Consider the following 22,349-nt stretch of genomic DNA (forward strand, 5'->3'; position numbering starts at 1 on the left):
GTTTTAGTGTGACTGGCTGAAGCTGAAAAGTGGGCTTGATCTTAACAATCGTTCTCCTTTCGGGCACATATTTTGAACATAGTTTCGAAAGCGACTAGGTGACCCAAGGCATTGGAGGGGAGCTTAGGCGGTGGCGTATATGTAATATAGGAATGATAATTACATAGTTGTGTTTATATGCAAAATAAAAAGCCAAATAAATATATTATGATACAATTATGGTAGTAACGACTTAATATGAGAAACCAACATATAATAAACAAAGCATAAGATATAATATAAATATGAGGAAATATCACTCCCCACCTTTGAACTATGTCGAAATATCAACTTATCACACACTTTTCCAAAAATATCACTTATCACCCCAAACAAAAAGATTCTATCTAAAGTCCCCAACCATTTGAAATGGCTGTTAAGTCAGCCAATTTTTTCTCATATTACCTAAACTACCCTCCTAAACATAAAATAACCATTATACCCTTAATGAAATAAACCCCTCTTCCCCCAACCATACTATTCTTAATGTGCTCTTAAAAGAAAAAGAAAAATAAAATCTTTGAAGGATTGAAAATAGATGGCCAACAAGTTGGTAGACAAGTGGAAGGAAATCCTTTTCCCATCACCGCTCAGGTCAGCTGATTGTGGATTCGAGTCGACATGCCTCACTAAACTAATGATTTCAAGAAGTCTGGATTATAGGTTTGTTTGATTGAGATCATCCAATTCATGGTTTTATGTATTGATATTGAATCGGTCGTATCGTATCGATATTGGAATAAGGTTTAAGTCGTGAAAAACCTATTTAGCGAACTTATGTTCTCTAGGAGTAGTTTGGGAGTGGAATTATGTTTGGTCATTTGACTCATTTGGTGGTTCAGGGTTTATGTTATTCTCCCGAAACGAACCTTCTAAATATTGTTCCGAGAGCAAGAATTCAAGAGCAAAAAATAATTCCTTTGCCTTTTCCGATACAGTCGCGATCGTCGTGTCCTTCTCCCTATATCTCTTCCTCTATCTTCTCTCACCTCGAAAAACACCTGATGCCTTCATCGGTAGCACCTGTCTCAGAACCTTTGAATCTGAACAACCCAGATAGTGAGATTGGCTTCTATCTCTCTGATCTCCTAAACCCTTAGATCTCTCTTATCTCTTCACTCTGTCTTCAGAGAACTCTCAATTCCTATCTTCCTTCTTCTTGAATCAGAATCAGTGTAGCCTTGTAGAGGAAGCAATCCAATTCTGGTAATCTGGTTCATTAGAGGTGAGTTCTGAAGCTAATTTATGATATGAATTCAAAAACTCTTATGGTGAGTGTGGATAGTTTGCATTTGATGATAATTTAAAATGTCAACCAAATCGTGGACTGAAAAACATTAATTTTCCCAATGACTTGATGCCATTATAATTATTGGAGTTCATTTGTGCTTCTACTCCCTGTTAAGATCATGCTTATACATGCAACATAGCTTCGTTTAATAATATATCACACTATCACTGTCATGTTCTGCCAAAAAGAATGGTTTGGAAAAGTAGAGTACTTTAGTATGTTTTTCTATTTAATTGATATAAGTACTGCAGCTACTCGAGCTTCATATACAGACATGACTACTGTTAGTTTGGAACTGTCTTTGATGTGGTTGTGGTTAGTACATTAGATGAGGAACCTAAATACTTGATGTAGACTCTGAAGGACCTTCAATGGTATGATGCTGTTGAGTGGTAAATGGGTGTTTTAGGCGGTACTTGGTTTTTTTGTTTTTTTTTTTTTAAGGGTAAATCGGTCACATTAAAATTACCTTTTGGGGTGATCCTTTTGATATACAAAAACTGCTCAGAAACATTCGGAGGATAGTATGCTATTTGCTCAAGCAATAAGTAACCAAGTCGATTCTTAGAAAATATCTTGTATTTCCTTTATTGATAATAGCTAGAATTTTTTTTTCTATTTATGTCAAGTGGTAAATGGATATTTTCTTAGATGCTTGTTCATAACTTCTTGTATAATCCTAATTATGTCAGTTCACTTCGTAGCGCTTGCAATATTTTAAAGATATAATATATTGCCTCTGCAATTTGATTAAAGCCTACTTTCCATATATTCTAGTTTGTTGAATGTTAGAAGATATGGCTAGCAGTTCAAACCCCTATCATGAGTCTGCAAAATGGACAAAGAATGAATTGGATACTTTTTCTATGTTAGTGCTAGATGAGGTCAAAAGAGGCAACAAGACAACCACTACCTTCAATAGGCCGTGATGGAACAAAATTAAAAACCAATTTGAGGCCAAAACCAGTTGTAGTTTTAAAATGTTACATCTTCGTAACAAAATGAACAATTGAGGTATGATTATTGCAGTTTCAAAGAGCTGTTGGAGACATTGGGCTTTCTTCACTGCTTTGACGTAATTTGTTGCATTCCTCGAGTTCCCTTAGTTAACAAGCTTGGACATATTTAGTTCAGTGAGTAACTAGAATACAAATATTTGTGACTGTGTCATACCTTTTGCAGTATTCAAATCTGTCTTACCGAAGGATCCTGAACTGGCAAAGATGATATAACAATCACATAATGTTCCTCCTGGTCCGGACTCTGTAGTTTATATTTTGTAGATGTATTACTTGATATTACTGTCAAACTCAACATGAGTAGGTACTTCTGCTTAGCGTCAATTTCAGGTCCACATGAAAAGTCACCAAGCGAACAAGTCATTTTTGTACTGAACCAGCTAAATGTGGCTTGAACTCTTATAATCTTTTATTAGGATTGTCCCTAGTGTTTTAGTATTTTCATGTAATTTGCATTGCTCTTGTTGTGTTAACCGGAACATGACCCAGCGACCAAACCTGTCATGCTGTGTTCTTGTTGACCCATAAGACTTGTTTAATAAATGGGTCTCTGTTGGAGCTCAGTCATCTTTTTTCACAATCGTTTCTTGGTAAGAAACAAACAAGAGAAGACCCATTGCTGCCACTATTTGTTAGATTGTTTCTCCTTGGTTCTACTGGAGAGAGGTGAATATGTACAACCTTTTTTCATGATATCAAAATCTCAGTATATTTTCTGTGGCTTATTCCCTTTCTTTTAGTGAAAGCCCAATGTGACAGAGGTTGGTATTTTTCTATGAATTGACTGGATAGGTGCTGGTCTACTCTCAAATTTCCAGTTATTTTCTGAATGAAAAAGTTCTTATTCTCGTAAATGTAAATGACTAGGGATTAGAATTGGCATGACTCAAGCAATGCTTGGTAAGAAATTTAATATTGAGCTGATCACTCTCCTCCCCACGCATAATTCAAGTGGATAAACGTAATTGATTAAGATTCTGGAGAGTTTGGTGGAAGTCATTGGGGATTAGAGTTAGTAGTTGTCAAAACTCAAGTTGGAATGCTCTCACAACTTAAAACTCAAATTTGTCTTAAAAACAGGATCGCCTTATGCTATGAGAAGATAACAACTTCAATTCCTAGTGCTTATTTGAAAACTAAAGCAAATCAAATGAGTAACCGAAGAGGGTCCATGGTTTGTGCTATAGAATAGAGATAAAATCTGCCAAAAGATGGAGTGAGCTGGTGAGACTGGTCTCCACGGTTGGGCTTGGCTAAGCACTCTTCTTTCCTTTTTCTCTTCTCCACGTGGAAAGGGCGTGCTCCTATATTAATATCAGTGCCTCAACTTCTTGCCCTTAATCCTAGATCCCAAAACTCTAACAATCTAACCTTCTTGCCCTTAATCCTAGATCCCAAATCTCTTAACAATCTAAACATGTCAATAGGGAATGGTCACTATCTTATGCTCTCTCAATATGATGGAAATTGGCAAGCACCCACATTTTATAAAAACATTTCATCAGAAATTATTAAAATATAGCTGACTGACTTGGGATATCTAAAGAGAGGAAGACAGGTGATGACTCCTGACAATCAGATTATCTGTTGTAATGTCTCCACTAAAGCTAGTCCCCATAAAAATAATGTACCTTGATAGGCCTCTTTTATTTGTACTGTTTTGTGGGAGACTTTTATTAGTATGATTTTGATGGGCTTCAAACAGAGATTTAACAGTAAAGCATCCATGTTTTTTCACTTCAACATTTAACAGCTTCTGTCCTTCAAATATCTCCAGTATATGCAGGTTATCAAATTTAACCCTTTGTACTGTTTTGTGGGTGACTTTTGTTAGTATGATTTTTATGGGCTTCAAACAGAGATTCAACTGTAAAGCATCCATGTTTTCTCACGTCAGCATTTAACATCTTCTGTCCTACAAATAATTGTGTTCTCCAGTATATGCTGGTTATCAAATTTAGCCCTTTCCAAGTCGTTGAAGCTCCTTCTAGATTAGATAGCCAGTGATCAGAAAAGAAAACTTCCTTCTTGCAGTCCATCTCGAACAGATTGGAAAACATATTCTTGAGAGTTTGCTTAGGACGCTGAATTTGAATATTTCTAGAACTGCACTCTAACACCGATCCCCACCCTAGTTCAATTCCCTCGCATATACAATCTTTCATTGCTTCCAAGTTGCATAACTATGCAATACGGAGAGGTATATGTATCAATGTTCATCATGGTACAACATGTTCGCTATGGAAACTTTACAAATTGACATGCAGACATGTATGCATTTCTGTATATGTGCACAGGAATACGTTCTTTCTGTGGCCCTTTTGTCATGGTACAACATGTTTGACGTGTGGACATGTATTCAGTTACATATATGTGCACAGGGATTATGTTCTTTCTGTAAGCAATCACTTTGGTGCAATTAAAAATATGTTTCCTCTTCATGCTATATGTAATTATTTGATCTCTAGTAGAAAAGATTATTGTTTTCGATCCATTCGCTTTGTCTCTATCCTTTTTGTATTTGTTTATTTGATCTCAAACTAGTTTTCATTTAGATGGCTTGCAGGCACAGCATCTCCACGAAGGTAACCTATCTCAGGCAAAGGTTCCATCCATCCTTTAGCTTTCTTCTTCATGATGTGGATGGCAAAGACCAACCTTCTGTTGCAAATCCTTCCCAAACAACAATCAGTCATTATTTGCAACGAGGGCCGTGCATCAGTAACTTCAATGGTTCAGCTTCTGGCTTTGGTTGTCTGCTTCAACAGAACAGAAGTTCTTCCGTCTATGTCCTTCCAGGGCTTGGGTCTTCATTTTCTAGGCATATGTTGAGTAGTATTGCAGACGGCTCAGATAAGATTGAGTATGCGAGTGATATTGCAAATGTCCTCACGGAGAAGGGTGTGGAAGTGGCAGCCTCCCAGGCCCCTATTGTGAATGAAGTGGCTATTGCAGCTGCTGATTCTTTCTATCCTGTTGCAGCCTTGCAGTACTTAATTGATGGAATTCATTCTTTTACTGGCTTGAATTGGTAAAAACTTGTCTCTATTTTTGTATTTTGTATCCTTTAATTTTGTTACTTTTGTTATCTCTAATGCTTATTTATCTTCTTCTTTTTTTTTCAAATGGTTAAGCTGGTTATGCTTCTCCAGATTCCATCTAAATGAAGTGCAATGGTTGTGTATCTTCTTCTGGTTGTATGTCTCACATAATAGTATTGGACTTTAATACTGTGTATAGTTGTGATGTTTTTTTCAGTTATTGTTTGAACATTTGGTATTTGGTATGTGGTTGCACTTTGTCAGATGTAACAATTCTACTGTTATTGCCGAAGTTGCCAATGCATCTTTTGAGTTGTTTGTGTTATTTTATTCCCTTCAAAAAAAAAAAAAAAAAGATCATTCCAGTGCATGAGGCTCCCGCTACTGCAGGGTATGGGAGGGGCAAATGTATGCAGCCTTATTCCCTGTAAGTAATGTTTAATCTATCTTTGGATCTTTTTTGCTTCTATCTTGTAAGATTTAGATTTTCATCTGTGCAAGTTTTATGATTATATGCATAAATTATGGTCCGTAACCAAATTTTTTTATCTGCATCTGCTTATCTCTATTTACATAATGTTGCCTGATTGAGGAGAAAAGAAGCTTATATAGAAATGAATCTGTAAAGACTGAAGCATAGAGAAAGGATGGAAAACCCATGGAACTTAGCTTACAAGCAAAGACTTTCCAAAAACAAAAATAGAAACTAAGCTAGGAACTGAAAATAGAAACTAAAACTCAGACTGATAGCTACGATTGAGTTCCTAAGAAACTGAAATTGAAACGAAACTAGAAACTAAATTTCTAGGCTAGGCTGTTGCTGGTAATCTCTTCTAGAAGGCTCATAGAAAGGGGATGACTAACAGATTGATTAGGGTGTTCTAGCCCTATTAATGCAATCTGAAAATCCAGATTATGGATCTCAAATGCAAGCGGGCCCAATGATCAAATATGTGATCAGAATCTGATTTAATAATAGGGATGAAGAAAATAGTGGAAGAAGAGTTTTGCTGGTAATCAAGCTGCAAAAATGAAACAGGGAGGGAAGAGAAGGTAGGAACTAGGAACAAAGAGAGTCATGGAAGAAAGAGAGAAGAGCGAGAGAGAAATCACATAAGGTGAGAGTGGAAATGGAACAAGACACAAGAACCTCAATATTAACTAAATTTAACTAATTTTCCATTCGAAAATTTTATAAATTCACGTAGGATTACAACCCCTATTTATAAAGACCAAAGAAGCTGACTTCAGGACTTTCAAAACAAATAAACAACTATCCCTTCAGGTTTACCAACCAAAAACTAACTTAAATTGACCAAATACTTATAGTAGAAGACTCCAAACAAAATAAACTTCTGATTAACAATAAGACATAGAATATTTAATGAAAAAGGATTCTAACAACTATTTAACAGCACATGGGATCAACAAAATCAGATCTATATACTTAATTCGTGTACAAGATTAAGGACCCAAATATGAGCTTATAAAAGAGGCTCATACATCAATAAACCAAAAAATAAGAAGCCCAAGGCCCATAAAACACATCCGTGGACCACAATAAAGTCTTTCTAGGCCTGATTGACCCAATTGGACATTCGTAGCTGCATCCGCTTTGCACAGATAAGCTTCCTTCTGCTAGTCATCCAGCTTCTTCTTGGATGCCAAAACCGATGTTGTTTATATCTCCCCAATAGTAAAATTTCACATTCTTAGGCTCTTATTTTTTATTTTCTTTAATTTGATACATAGTGGAAGAAAGCTTTCAGATTCTTTGAGTGACTCTCCATTAGGGACCGAAGGGCACATGAATAAACGATCCCTCTCTGGTGTTTGTACTCCTTTTTTTTTTTCTGTCCAAAAGGATCAGTTTCCAAATAGGCATCTGGAAAAATTTGGTTCATTCCCATTTGGATTTTGGAATAATATCATTTTGCACAATTTAAAAGCTGGACTTGACCATGCATTGTCCATGACTCGGTCATGATATTGCCATTGATCTGGTAATTAAATATCGTTAGATGGTTTAAGAATTCGAGGAAATGGCTATTATGCAAGTGCTACTCGAGCCTTATAAAGAATAGAGGTTATTAAGTATTCTTTTTCGTTATAAAATATTTAACTTGGTTTTCTTTTGTGATAGCACTTAACATATTCTTAACTTCCTATTGCAAAACAAAAAAGAAATCGTTGAAGAATTAAATCTAGAAAAAAACTAGTAACACTTAACAGCTCCTATTTGATTTTAGATTGTTGGTTGACTCAAAGCGAAAGGTGGTTTAGAAATGGATGGAGTTTTCCTGATGTTGGTGCAAAAAAAAAAAAAAAAAAAAAAAAATCTTTGTTCCTACTGTCTCTAAGTAACTGCTTGGGTGCCAAGATTTGAAAACAAAAATCTATTGGAAGGTGGTTATGTGTAAAATAGTTGGGAAATGTGTCTTTATTTGACTCAAAAACTTTTTTTAAATAGAAGCATTTTCTCCTGACTGCCCTTTTTGTTTGTCCTGTCATATTTCCCATGAAACTAATCCTTTTAGCTGTTTTGGAGATCGGACCAATTTGTTGTTCTTTACGTATTTGTAGCTAGATTGTATAGTCAATCCACATTGAAATGATATCTGATATGTTAGTGACTCCAAAATGTATATTACTATCTAGATGTTAAGGTGGTGACACATTTATCTGTCTGCGTTAAAGTGTGGCACATTCTTTTTGTGGTTCTGCTTACTCTAATGCAAGAATAACTCTTCTAGGTGGGCATCCATTGCTCTAACAACTGTCTTGATTCGAGGGGCTACAGTTCCTCTCCTAATAAATCAACTCAAAGCTAGTTCAAAGCTCAATGTAAGTTTGATTTATATCCCTGCCCATTTTTGTACATGCCTGACTGTAAGTTATCTCCTTAAAAGCCATTGAATGGGAAACTTCATCTGCAATACTTCAAGTATAAATTCTGAGATTGATTTTTAATTGGCATTTAAGATGGTTGTCAATGACGTAATTGATTGTGCCCATTGCAAATAGGCACAATTAAACTTGTTTGGGAAGTACTTGGTGGGCTTATTTTTATTTGAACATGTGACTTCACAATTTTTGTTATACGATTTTAATGCATACAGTTATTGTAATTAGATTTCCTTTTACATCAGAACTTCCATACGATTTGCATATCTCCAATTTTTGTGTCAATTATTAATTTGTTAGTTTCACATGGAATTTTACATTTCCATTTAGCAGTGTATGGTCTACAGGTGAGAATGGTGATCGTAGAATTAGATATTAGAAGTCAAAACTGCATTGTGACGATTTGCTGGAATGTAGCATAATCTAGAACATCACAGGTTAAAGTAAAGTGTGGTAGACGTTTGTTTATACTTTGGATGAAGAAGAATGTCTGTACCAGTCATCTTGGAATCAATGGGCGTCTATTTGTGCACTGTGCTATATCCGATTACCTAATTTTGAGGCTATCACCATAAATATGCTTGTATGAACTATTGTTTGAATAGAACTCTTTTTTTAGGGGATCTCCTTTCCCTTCTCCTCCCATGGTTTCCCTATGCTTACATCTTGTTTCCCAAGGGAATCCTATTTCTATATGAATCTTGGTGATTGATCTTCCTAGATGAGTAAGAAAATAGGGTGTTGAGGCAATATATTTTGGTAAAACTGTCCTGTCAGGCAATGGTCCTTTTGAAACATTGTGATGGGAAGAGGGGGGGGGGTTGTTGATGCAGAACAACGACTGTTTTGATTGGGTCTGTTTGTGCTTGTAATTGTGCTGGGGTCATTGTTACTGGGCTTTATCTAAGGCATGTGCTTTAATTTGGGCTTGGTTGGGGCTTTACTTGTGTAGTTAAGTCATTAAAAAAGGTTAAAGGTAATAGGTTTAGACGTTTAGTTTTATGGTTCTCGAAGTAGGTTAGGAGTTTAAAAATGTTGTAAGAAAAGAGTTTAAGTTAAGAGTGTTAAGGAGTCTTAACCATATTATAAAAGAGAATGTATGAGGCTTCTTCTAATCTATGGAACGGTATCATTTCATGTTTTAGAGAAACAATGGTTTTTCTTATGGCCAACCTTTGCTTTTATTTGTGAATTGAAGTCTCTCTTCTTTGTTATTTCTACTTTCTTTTGTCGTTTAACCTTTCATTTCCAGTAGCAGAAGTTCTTCAACATTTTATCAGGGTTGTGTGATAAATATCTCCGATGGTATGGCTGCCAGTTCTCAATTTGAACTTTTAATTGTCCTGCTAAAGGATTTCAAGTCTAGAAGGTCCAATTTTACAGATATTTCAGAATGTTCTGAAAGTCTGTTGAACCTTGATAGGGTCAGAGCTATCTTGCTAGACCAGAAAGATTGGATCTCTATGTTTGTGAGAGGTGTGGCAGGACCATAATTCTATTCTGTTCAGAAAACATAGTACGTGTGGAAGGCTTTAAGTGAATTGGTACATGTGCTTAAAAAAATAAAGAAAAATGATTTAGACAAAAGAAAGATGGTGGTTTTATATTGTTTTTCCTTGTAAGATGTAAGATGTAAGATGGGTTGTGAGATCCAGTTGCAAGGTGAGAGGATTTGCATAGTCGGTATGATGCTAATCGAGGCTTAGGTGGGATGCCCAAGTCATGTCTTTTTTATTGTTTGCTTTCACACGTTAAAAAAAATTTTAAAATAAAAAATAATAAAAAAATAAAAAAATAAGAAAAAGAAAGAAAAGTATTTTATAATTGATTTTGTTCTTCCCTAAATCATTGATCCCATTGAAATTGATCTTCCACTGGTTTTTTACCTGGTTCAAGATCAATTCCATATTATTAAGCAAATCAAATAAGTAACCAAATGGGCCATGGTTTGTGCTATTGAACCCACCTGCTACAAGCTGGCCTAAGCTGGTCAGATTAGTCTCCATGATTGGGCTTGGGTAAGCACTCTTCTTTCTGTTTTCTTCTTCACATGAAAAAGGGGGTGCTGCTACATAATTGCCGCAAGTTCTCACTCTTAATCCTAGATCTTGCCATTCCCAAACTCCAATAATCCATCCATGTCGATAGGGAATGACTGCAATATCTGACGTGCTCTGGATATGATGAGGCACCCACATTTGATGAGGGCTTTTCGGCAGAAATTAATAAAAAATATAGTTGATTAAATTGCATATCTAAAGAGAGCAAGCCAAATGATGGCTCCTGACAATCAGATTGTCTGTGTAATGTCCTCACTAAAGCTACTCTCCATGAAAATAATGTAGCTTGATGGGCCCTTCAGATTCTGCCCGACAGGTAGGATTGCTGGACACAAAACAGAGCAGTCTTGGTTGAAACCTAATGACTCTTGATTAGAGAATTAGTTCTTTCTGGAATTCTGGTCGAGTGTAGGAGACAAGTAGTAGAACGAGTCTCCAAAATTCTGAATAAATCCAGCGGCTAGATTGATGGATATGATACTATCTTTGAAAATAGAAAGTTTCCAAGACAGAATTAAAAATTGATCAGGAAATAATAATTAAATCAAAGAATAGTAAGTGAAAACCAATCTAATGACAAAAGGGTTTATTCTAGAAACAAGGCTGAACAAAATTAGCAAGTAAACCAGAATTTAGAAACTACTCGAAAATAGAAATAAATGGTAGAAACAGGGCTTTAACAGCCTTGAGGAGACAAGGATTAGGCAGTGGTCACTGGTCTACCTATATAATTTGTGATCAATGGGAGATGAAGATGGCACGACCAGCACTATAACCTGGTCTGAAAAGCAAGGAGAAGATTAAGAATAGTTAGTTTACAGAAAAGCAAATCTGGGAATCAACAGAAACAGCAGAATAGCGTGTGTAGGAAAAAAAGGTGATAGCAGGAAAACTGAATTTGAAGTTGAAGAAGAAGAGTGCAAGATAAAAAGATAGAACAAGAGAAGAAAGGATATGTTAGGCCTCACACCTAACTTTGCAGAAGGATTCCCACCAACTCCAGCCTTGGCATCCTGCCAAAGTTTCCATACTGCATCGCACATTAAAGTAGTTCTGAATTCTATAGAACTGTGCTCTCTCTCACAGAACTCACGAGCTTAAGGCTAAATTGTTTCTCAAATTGTTGAGGTGGGTATGATCTCCTCCCCTTATATTTACAACATCATGCAAATAAGAAAAATAGGAAGCCCCTGATGTGTGGATGGAGGAATCCTGGACGACCTAAGTTTCCCACAAAATGACTCTTCTAGAACTTCAAAAAATAGAAACTAACACCTAATCCCATGTAGGACTCAAATCCCTCATATTTGGGCTTATAGAATTGGTCCATTACAATAAACCCATAAATACTAATCACATGACCTATATAACCCATTGGACACACAAAATTAAACATATTAGTCTATTCTTGGTCCAGTCCAATGGCTTGGTTTGCTGTTGGCCTTCTTATTCTTCTTAACTGCATCAACTCCCCCCGTCTTGAAAAAACACCTCTTCCATGGGTTTTGTAGTGATACCAAATCAGATCCGCATGATCAGTCTTCAATCAGAGGTAGTATGCAGCAACCTTCGATATCGTCCCATCAGCATAGTGGATCTGCTGTCCCTTCATAGCTCTGATACCTAGTTAATAGATTCAAGTTTAAGCTAGAAATTGATTTTATATTCTGCATAACAAGTAGGATCGCAGTACACAAAACAGGACAGTCTTGGCTGGAACCTAATGCCTCTCAATCAAAGAATTAGATCTCTCCGAAATTCTGGTTGAGTGTAATAAGTAATAGAAAGAGTCCCCAAAATTTTGAACAAATCCAACGGCTAGATCATGATATGGCACTGTCTTTGAAAATATAAGTTTCCAAAACAGAACTAGAAACTGATGAAATAGCAACTAAATCAATGAATTGTGAGTGAAAACCAATCTAGTAACAAAGGATTTATTCTAGAAACAAGGATGAACAGAATTAGCAAGTAATCAAAATCTTGAAACTAGTCAAAAGTAGAAATCAACGGTAAAAACAGGGCTGTAACAGCATCAAGGAAACAAAGAATTGGCAGCTGTCTGCCCATATAACTTATGGTCTTGGGAGATGAAGATGACACTACCAGCAGTATAACCTGGTCTGAAAACTGAGAAGAAGATTAAAAATAGTTAGATAATAGCAAAGCAAAGCAAATCAAATCAGTGAGTAAACATAAACAGCAGAATAGCATGCGCGGGAAAACTGAATTTGAAGTTGAAGAGGAAGAAGGGTAAAACGTAGAAGGATAGAAGAAGAGAAGAGAAATGTTAGGCCTCTCACCTGTGGGGAAAGAATCCCACCCACTCCATCCTTAGCATCCACCAAGGTTTCCCTATTGCATCCCATTGAGCAGTTCTGAATCCCAGAGAATCATTATCTATCTCTTACAGGACTCTAATCTCTCTTATTTGGGCTTATAGGATTGGCCAATTATAATAATAATCCAAAAATACTAGGCCCATGACCCATATAATCCATTGGACACTCAAAATTAAACATATTGGGCTTATAGAATTGGCCAATTGTAATAATAAACCCAAAAATACTAGGACCATGGCCCATATAAGATATAACCCATTGGACACTTAAAATTAAACATATTGGTCCAATCCAATGTCGTCGTTTTCTGTTGGCCTTATTGTTCTTCTGAATTGCATCACCCCCTTTTATTTGTACTGTTTTGTGGGTGAATGTTTTGTTAATATGACCTCTAATATGTTACTTGAAATCCTTTTTCTGAGCTGATGCTATCCTTCACCACTATGTCCTCAAAAGAGAACTTTGATGATTTCTCCAAGCGATGGGTTCCTTGGCATCTTTGAGAGGTCACCCTATGTGTTTGATAAATATGCATCTCTTTTTGTTTGAGTATCTTAATTCTCCTCTTATTTAGTTATTTCTTATGCAGCAGTGTGTGATTAGATATTTTTCCTTCATCTCCATTGCTTCAGTATAATTTTGGATATCTAGTTCAATTTCACCCTAATATGTGACATGGAAAAGGTAAATGTCTATGCTTTGGACACTTCTATTTCTTCGGCTCATTAATTGTAGATAGTTCACTTATTTTTTTTTGGATGAATATAGTTCACTCATTGAGTTGTTGTTAGTAGCAGGTTTTATGTTTTCAATCTGGTCTTGGTCCTAGACTTAATTTGTTTATTTCCTACATGTTAGGAATTATAACAGTTTTTACTTTTCAATTTCTCGTATTGGCTTCTGGTTCTGATCTTTAGTTTGATTTACTTATCTTCTTCCTTTTGTTGTCATCAAGTCCTTCCATTTGTTTTATCCAATTTTAGTGATTCCTATTTATTCTATGCAGCTGATGAGGCCACATCTTGAGGAGATTAGACAACAGATGCAAGTTACGGTATAGAAGTTTCCCCAAGCCTCTTTCTTTCTACTGCTACCTAATTCTTCTTCTTCATGTATCTATATGTGTTTGTGACTTGTTTGCAGCAACCCAGGAACTTGTTCTGTATTTTATGGACTGCCAATTAGTTTTAGGTGGTCGTTGTGCTCATTAAGGAAATATGATGCAGTGGCACTTGAATTGTTGGACCAGCACGACCGGGTTTGGAAGCCCAAGCCCAGACAGAACCTTCCCAACCTGGGATTTTGGTCTAATAAAGGCTGGTAGTGGTTTAGTTATTTATTCGGTTTTAAATTGTAGTCTTTTATTTGCTTTATTTTATCATGTTTTGTTTTGAGTAGATTGACCAAATTATTTTTTTCTTTGAGTAGATTATGTAGGACATAAGAGATAGAGTTTGTGTACAAGTTAGTTTCAGTTTCTTACAATCAATTTACGAGTCATATTTTATTCCTCTTTATATATTGGGATGTACTCTTCAACTACAGGCAGATTAGTGGAATATTGTGTTTTGCTTGAGTAGCCTGCGTGGATTTGTGATTGATTTCTTCTTCCTCCCCTCTCCCATGGTATGACATATTCATCTTCCATTATCCCCTCTGTTGTTCTCTTCTCCTTATTCTTTCTTTTTGTTTTCTTTTCCCACCTCTGTTTCTAACGTTATTTGCAGCCACCAAGGATTGAATCTAGTTCCATCTACTCAAGCCCTTGCCTGAGATTAGGGTTGGAGGAACCCCTTCCCTGTGCAACTCCAACCTTAGATTCCCCTTCCCCATTCAATCCTCTTTCTGTGAGATATTTAAATGCAACCAGAGTAGAGCCTGTACCTACCTCCAGGTCTTGAATCAGGTTGATCTTAATCACTTGTTGCTTGCTTTTTTGATCTGCTACCTGTTGTATTCGACAGAACCTTGAGTAGCGACTTCTCGCCTGAAATTTCTGGCCCAGCCAATAGCAATTGAAGGAGTTCTCCTTCATGGGTTCTAGTCTTCTGCTGCCTTGTTTCGATTGGGAAGTTGAAGACAACCCCGCTCCAATGATATATTAGATTTTAAACTCTATTTCCTCTGTTGCCCCTCCCTTTCCCTCTTATTCTCTTTTATCCTTATTTTTGTTTTACTTCCAAGTGCAACCCAATTCAATAAATGGTAATTCCATTTATGTCCTCATCTTTATTCTATCAAGTGACCTCCCCTATTTGGGTAATTATGGCCTTGCCACTTCCCCTTCTAACTATGAAATATTTACAGTTCTGCCACCATGCTTATAAACTCAGTTTATTACTGTTTTGCCACTAAGCCTCTGATTTGAGTGTTTTCTAGCTTGTGTGGGCCTATAGTGGTTCTGAATAGGGTTTCCAAACCCTAGGATCACCATAAAAATGACATACTGTTAAATGGGTCATACTGCAAGGTTATCTTCTGAGTGGAGAATTTGCACTCATTTTTATGATTTTAACAATTTGATCAATAAATTGCATACTAAGATATAGACAAGAAGGCTGTAGTCTGTGGGGAATTGTCAGGTTTTCAAGTCAACTACAAAAATGGAACCCCAGTTTGAAGGGAAAAAGGTGTCCCACTGACAGGTAAGGTCACCAAATGCATAAGTGAGGCCCATAAGGGCCACTGTCAAGAGAGACTCAAGGCCTGCAGTACTTAATCAGGTACAGACGGGTTCTTGGAAAACCTGACTGGCATCGATGTGCAGTGGCTCTTGTTGTATGATTTAGAAAATAATACTGCAACAACAACTCAGCCTTATCCCTACTAAATGGTGTCGGCTACATGGATCCTTTAACTCCAATCAGCTATATTCGACGTCATACTGGATAAAAAGCTTAAGCTATACAAGTCTTTCCTCACCACTTATCCTAAAGTCATTTTGGGTCTACCCCTAGCTCTTTTAGATCTTTCAATCTAAATTAAATCACTCCTTCATATTGGAGCATCCAAAGGCCTCCATTGAACATAACCATGCCACCTCAAAGGACTTTCTCTTAGCTTATCATGTATTGGAGCTAATCCCAAACCAGCTCTAATATGATCATACTTTACTTTATCCTTCCTAGTTTTACCATTCATCCATCTTAACGTCCTCATCTTTGCTACACTGAGTTTATCTACATGATGCTTCTTGACTACCCAACATTCCGCACCATACATTATAGGCGATGGTTGGACTGTCCTATAAAATTTTCCTCTAAGTTTTAAAGGATTACATCAATCGCACAACACCCCGGACGCACCTCTCCACTTCATCAATCCTATTTTAATTCTTTGTGAAATATCATCTTCTATATCACCTTCTTTATTTTTGATTGAGCTTAGATACCTAAGATGATGACTTTGCAGAACCTCATTATCCGTCCTTGCGTAACTAAAGTTACACACCATATACTTTGTTTTCGTTCTACTTATCTTAAAATCTTTTGATTCAAGGATTAATCTCCATAACTCCAACTTGGCGGTAATCCTTAGTTTTGTCTCATCTAGCAAAACAATATCATCAGCAAAAAGCATACACTAAGGAACCTTATCTTGAAGTATTTGGTTAATTAATCCTGGATAAACGCAAATAGTTAGGGGCTTAAAGTATACCCTTGATGTAACCCAATTATAATCGGGAATTCACTACCATAAACCCCCACAGTTCTTACACTAGTCACCAAACCATTATACATATCTTTAATTATGTCCACATATTTATTTGAAACACTTCTCTAGTACTTGCCAGATGAACTCTTTAGGGACTAGGTCAATAAAGACTACATGGAGATCCTTCTTTCAATCACTAAATCTTTCCATTATCTTCTAAGTAAAAGATCCAGTCGTGGATCATCCTAGCATAAATCAAAATGGTTCTTTTCTCAGGTGGGTTTCAACAACCCTCTCCCATGATTTTATAGTATGACTCATTAGTTTTATGCCTCTATAGTTATTGCAGTTCTAAATATCACCTTTATTTTTATAAATTGGAACCACAATGCTTCTCCTCCATTCATCTGGCATTTTCCTTGAACCACAAATTCTTAAGCTCTTCCACACTTCCATTGGGACCTCATCTGGCCCTTGTGCCTTGCCTACTTTCATTCTCCTTAAAGCTTCTTCTAAAAAATAAAACTATGCATCAATAAATAATTGATCTACCTCATAGATATATGGCTATTTTCATTCAATTTGTTTTTTATCAATTGTTTTTAAAGACATTCTCTGCATATCTTTAGTGTGAGGCATGGGGGAGACTTGTGAGTGTGAATTAGGCACACTACAAGGTGCATTCATCTTTCATTCCTCAATTCAGGGGCATGCATCTCATAAGTACGTCATGTGGATATCTTTTGTGAGCACAGAATGCCAGAAGATCCAAAAGAGAAAAAGCGTTCTGTAATTTAACCTAGAAGTCCAACTAGGATTAATATAATAAGTGAACCCTCGTTGGCCAGATGAAGCACAAAAGGGATAATGTCATCTTTATTTGGAAAAAAATTCCAACTTTTTCACCCCATTTGTTTGTGGTTAAGTTGACCTTTTATGCATGGCACAATTGTGTGATACATATTTGAAGAGTGCTGTTAGATTTGATATTATTTTCTTTCTTTATTTAAAAAAAGGCTTGCTTGGGATCCATAGGCCCTTATGACTTGAGGCTTTTTGCCCATGCTTTAGGGAGAAATTACTTGTTTCATTCCTTCCTGTCTGAGAGAACTAGACCCAACTTCTTGGTTGTACAACGGGTGCTATCGGTCGATTATTTATCTGATCTATCCTTTGTCCATCTTGGATTTCTTCCTTCTTGATGAAAAAATTGACTTTCAAAAAATATTCTTTCCATTTCATTGGTGGCTTCAGGGAATGGATCCTAACGCTATGGCAGAGGGTCAGAAACGGATGCAGGCACTATTCAAGGAGTAAGCGACTTCATTATGCTCCTGTCAGAAATTACCTGGGACAGATAATTTTGGCTGTTTCTCACATCTCAGTTTTTTTTACTAGTTTGATTTTGTGGAGCCTTCCTTTCGCAAAGTTACAATTGTGATTTAAATAATTTAATTTTTATTTATTTTATAATAAGTAAAATCCCACATGCACCGTTTCTTCAAAGGGAAACTAAATGTTGAGTCATATGTTGTCTCCTATTCTTTAATTGCTAAAAATGCACATAATATGCACATGGAGGGGTTGCGACCATTGGGTGGGTCCTTCCTATGGGTTTTAGACATCCCAAAATGACCTCAGATGATTGATTCAACTCTTTAATTTCTTTTAAATTATATTCGCCAAAATTAAATCAAATATTTCAAAAAATGAGCGTTCCAGTGCATGAGGCTCCTGCTACTGCAGGTTCTGAGAGTGTCTCAATACGAATATTTAAAAATATAAATCTTTATGTGTGTTTGTGACTATTACGAGTCAGGAATGTCCTACTTCTTGTTTTCTATAGTTCATATGAAGTGTGTATCCATTTTTTGTTGGTAACTGTGCATTTTCCTTACCATCTTCATTATATTGTTTGCTTTGGTTGCTGCAGGTATGGGGTCACTCCATTCACTCCATTGAAGGGACTTCTTATCCAAGGTCCTGTTTTTGTCAGCTTCTTCTTCGCTGTAAGATCATTTGCCTCAGCTCCATAACATGTTGCATTGTTTAGCAATTTTTATTCTGATTATCCCTCTTCCGCATTTTGACATATATGTTTCTCAGATATATATTATTATTATTTTTTTGTCATGTAGATTTCAAATATGGTGGAGAAAGTTCCCTCTTTCAAAGCAGGTGGAGCATTCTGGTTTACGGATCTCACAACTCCTGATAGTTTATACATCTTTCCAGTTCTGACAGCATTAACCTTCTTGATAACTGTGGAGGTAAGCAATCCTTTCGGCATGTTAGTTAATCTTGCTTGGCTTTTTCTTAGAAGAATCATGACAAGGTTTTGTAAACTCTTGGGGTCCTTTGATATTTCTTTGCATCTTATCCAGTTTTTCGTTGGGTTCTGTTCTGAATTATATTGAAGTTTTCTCATCCTAAAGAGTGTCCTCGTAACTATTACTTGTTTATATCTTGTGTAAGGTCAATTCCTTACTGCTACTATGATTTTGTTCTAATATGCTCTTGGCTTCACTGTTTTAGTGCAACATGCAAGAAGGTATGGAAGGTAATCCTGTTGCTGGTACCATGAAAAACTTTTCCAGGATCCTTGCTGTTCTTACAGTTCCATTCACCATGAGCTTCCCTAAGGTATGTTTATATTGCCACCAATGACCTTGCAAGGGACATAATCTTTTGTTGAAAAATACCTGTTTGGTTGCAAGGGGAATTGAAGGAAGGGAAGTGAAATTATCAGACTTTAAGTCATTCCATATTTGGTTACTACATTTCACTTTACTTTGCATCCAAATCCCTTTAGTTTAAAAAGTAATAAAAAAATTACATGTAAAATTTTTCATTACTAAATATGGTAAAAGTTTACACAACTGCATGGGGTAATGATTACAAAAGTTCCTTTTTTAGGCTTGAAAATTTTCACTTTCCTTCCCATTAATTTCCTTTGTAACCAAATATAAGCCTAGTTGGGGATATATTTTCATCCAAATTTTAGGATCTTTGCATTTTTTGTGTGTGTGTGTGTCCCAGCCACTAGCATTTTGTTTGGGATTGGTTGATAAAATATGGCTGCTATTCTGTTTTTTCCTTTTTGTTTCACTGTTCTCTTATTGATGGTTGTTCGTATTCCATTATCTTTAAGAACATGAGTTATCTACTTACAGAAAACTACGAGGGACTTAAAAACCAAATCTGGTTTGGATTTTATATGATTGCAGGCAATATTTTGTTACTGGATGACCTCCAACCTGTTCTCGCTTTTTTATGGACTAGGTGAGTTCCCGACCGTCAAGAAATTATCCAACGTTTGGTAGTTTCCTATACCACCATCACAATACATTTGACCCACGTGAAAATGCATAAACTATCTTTAAGAACATCTAATTGCTACCTTGTGGTTTCCGATTCTGTTAACCTGACACATATTTCCAAGGGAAATGCACTTGAACTGCTATGAACTTCTCTTTCTTTCTCATTTTCCCTTCTTTCTCTTGTGAAGCACTAATCTCTTTGGTGATGTTCCAGTACTGAGACAACCTGCAGTGAAGGAGTTTTTGAATCTTCCCAAATTACCTGTTGCACCTACTCCAGCTTCGCATTCTGCCTTTTCTTCAATGTTCAAACCTTCTACATCAGCTACACCAGAATCTTCTCCAGCTGCTGAGTCATCAAAGTCTATGGATCGGAGAATATCTTCGTCTTCAGTTCTCAGTCAAAGGCTAAGGAGTCTAGAGAAACAAGTGAAGGGAAGAAAGAACAACAAAAAGAGATGAAAATGCAGCTTAAAAATCACTACAGTTCTAGTTTTCATTTTGAGATTCAACTGGACTTTCCAGTGGAATAAATACGGCATTTGTTCAGAGAGAGAGAGAGAAAGAGAGAGAGAAGATAGCTGTAGAAGCTTTGATCCAGAGTATTGTAATTCTTTTTTACGATTATGGACATTTTGAGGTACACTGGAGAATTTTTTGTTCTCTTGATTGAGTGGATGCTTATAGGTCTGTCAATTATTGACATTCTTGGAATATAAAAAGTTGTAATATTATGAAAAAAGTGCAAATAGTTTTGATTTAATAATGAGTATGGACATTTTGAGTTTTTGGTCACTTATAGAGGAGAAATTTTTCTCTGATGAGTGGATGCTAAGGACTTGATTATTGGCATTCTTGATATTCCATTGCTAGTAATGGTTTTGATTGAGATCATTGGAATTCCTTTTAACTAGTATGGACATTTTGAGGGTTTGATCACTTCCAGTGGGTAAATTTTTTGTTCTGATTCAAGTTTATGCTTATGGGTCTGTCAATTGTTGACGTATTTGCATTCGGATGCTCATGTGAATATTCATCGTAACTGTTTCAGCTGCCAGTACATGCAAGATTGTTGAAAATGAAAGTCGCTCCCCTACTGTTTCGGCTGCCATTACATGCAGGATATTTTTGCTATCCAAGGTATTCTCCAGCAAGCCTATGATCTAGCTTCTGCAGTTTCTAAGATGGGGTTTGATGAGAACCATGAGCCTGAGAGAACTAGAATTCATTCTTGCTATGGTCTCTGAGGACTATTATTGAGAGTTTCAGGGAATAAGACATGAGAGAGAAGATTGTTTGAAGAGATGAAATGAAGTTTCCCCTTCGTACTTCAAATTGTGTCTGATGATTGGAAAGCCACAATCTGAGGAAGCCAGGTCTAAAACACTGCACAAGCTGGATTGCCTTTCGGCATTCCCTTGCTAATACAGAGGAGAGAATGAATGGGCTGAGCAGAGCTGCAGAGGTTGATCTAGTTATTCTTGCCATTGCCTTGCAGAAGAATTCTTTGATTCATGAACTTTGATTTATACTGCAATTCAAAATGAATCAAGGCATGGCAGTAAGAAGGAAGCTGATATTTAGTCTTTATCTCCATTGTCATTGTTCCTTTGGTATTGTAATATCTTTGCTAAATTTCAATCTTGATCTCTTATGTGTGGGAGATCCTACTTTCATCTAAGCAGTTAGATATCAGCACAATACATGTAAGACTACCATAACTTGCAAATATTCTATGCTCAGGTGAAAAAAAGAAACAGCCAATCTGTGCTTGCTTTTTTGTATAGTGAAGTCCGAAGTCCACCATTCTGGGCTCTATTCTCCATGATAATTTTTATGGCAAGTGATTGCTACCCAGTCAAGTGGTCTCTAAACCAGCACAGGGGTCAATGAGAATGTGTGCAGTGGCATCAACATTGATAGATTTTTTTTATTTCTGGAGGGCAGTGTGTTAAATTCACATGCTCTTGTGTATAGTCATAGGGGCCACATAACCAGGTAGTGTTCTTTTCCCTAATTTTTACTAATCCAGATCCTCCATTCCTGTGTTTTTCTGTGTAAAAGTCCAGAATTCCCTCCACCCTGGAGACTGGAGAGTAATAAATTGCTTATACTGTCAACCAATGTTTCTAGTCCAGAATCTCTCTCTCTCTCTCTCTCTCTCTCTCTCTCTCTCTCTTTTATAGAGGGTGACTGTGTTCACAAAGTTTTTGAGCACATCTTTATCGTTTTTTGAACATATATGAAACACGAACTCTAACACCCTTTGGCTCAGGCCTACCAACAATGTGGTACTCCTTATGGTGTGTCTCACTCATTGGGCCATGAACAATTTATTTAACATTAATATCTCTTACCCAAACATTGATGTACTAAGCTTTTTGTTTTAATTTAATTTTTTTTTCTTATAAAAGAAATTACTTAAATTGTCAACCAATGTTTCAAGTTTAAGAAGGAATCCTCTCTCTCTCTCTCTCTCTCTCTCATACGCATTGTTCACAAAAATTTAAGGGCCGACCAGACCATGAATGACCTGTAGATATCCACGTAGGGGTTTCTTTTACTCTTTTGTGGATGAAAATAGAAAATCCACTCCCTAGAAGAAAATAAAAGTGAGAAAGTATATAATTGGAGCCAAATTTTGAATCAGAGAAGTCATAAATTGCAACATCTCCCTTC

At 36.4% G+C, this 22,349-nt stretch overlaps 1 protein-coding gene across 1 annotated transcript; it reads left to right on the forward strand.

The window, feature by feature from the left end:
- Positions 1–859: 859 nt before the first annotated feature.
- LOC122091520 (mitochondrial inner membrane protein OXA1-like) lies at positions 860–20,465 on the forward strand. Its single transcript, XM_042661517.1, has 10 exons — positions 860–1,264; positions 4,905–5,380; positions 8,144–8,234; positions 13,703–13,750; positions 17,605–17,663; positions 18,284–18,359; positions 18,489–18,620; positions 18,886–18,993; positions 19,578–19,632; positions 19,885–20,465. Exons 2-10 carry the CDS (start codon positions 4,905–4,907, stop codon positions 20,130–20,132), a joined length of 1,293 nt encoding a protein of 430 aa, XP_042517451.1. The 5' UTR covers positions 860–1,264; the 3' UTR covers positions 20,133–20,465.
- Positions 20,466–22,349: the final 1,884 nt, after the last annotated feature.

This window comes from Macadamia integrifolia, chromosome 10 (genome assembly GCF_013358625.1).
Source record: "Macadamia integrifolia cultivar HAES 741 chromosome 10, SCU_Mint_v3, whole genome shotgun sequence".
NCBI classification, from domain to species: Eukaryota; Viridiplantae; Streptophyta; class Magnoliopsida; order Proteales; family Proteaceae; genus Macadamia; species Macadamia integrifolia.

Coding starts and splice junctions, on each gene's coding strand:
- LOC122091520 (XM_042661517.1), top strand. CDS start 4,905: ATGGCTTGCAGGCACAGCATCTCCACGAAGGTAACCTATCTCAGGCAA. Junction 8,235..13,702: donor AAGCTAGTTCAAAGCTCAAT/GTAAGTTTGATT, acceptor TATTCTATGCAG/CTGATGAGGCCACATCTTGA. Junction 18,360..18,488: donor TTGTCAGCTTCTTCTTCGCT/GTAAGATCATTT, acceptor TTTGTCATGTAG/ATTTCAAATATGGTGGAGAA.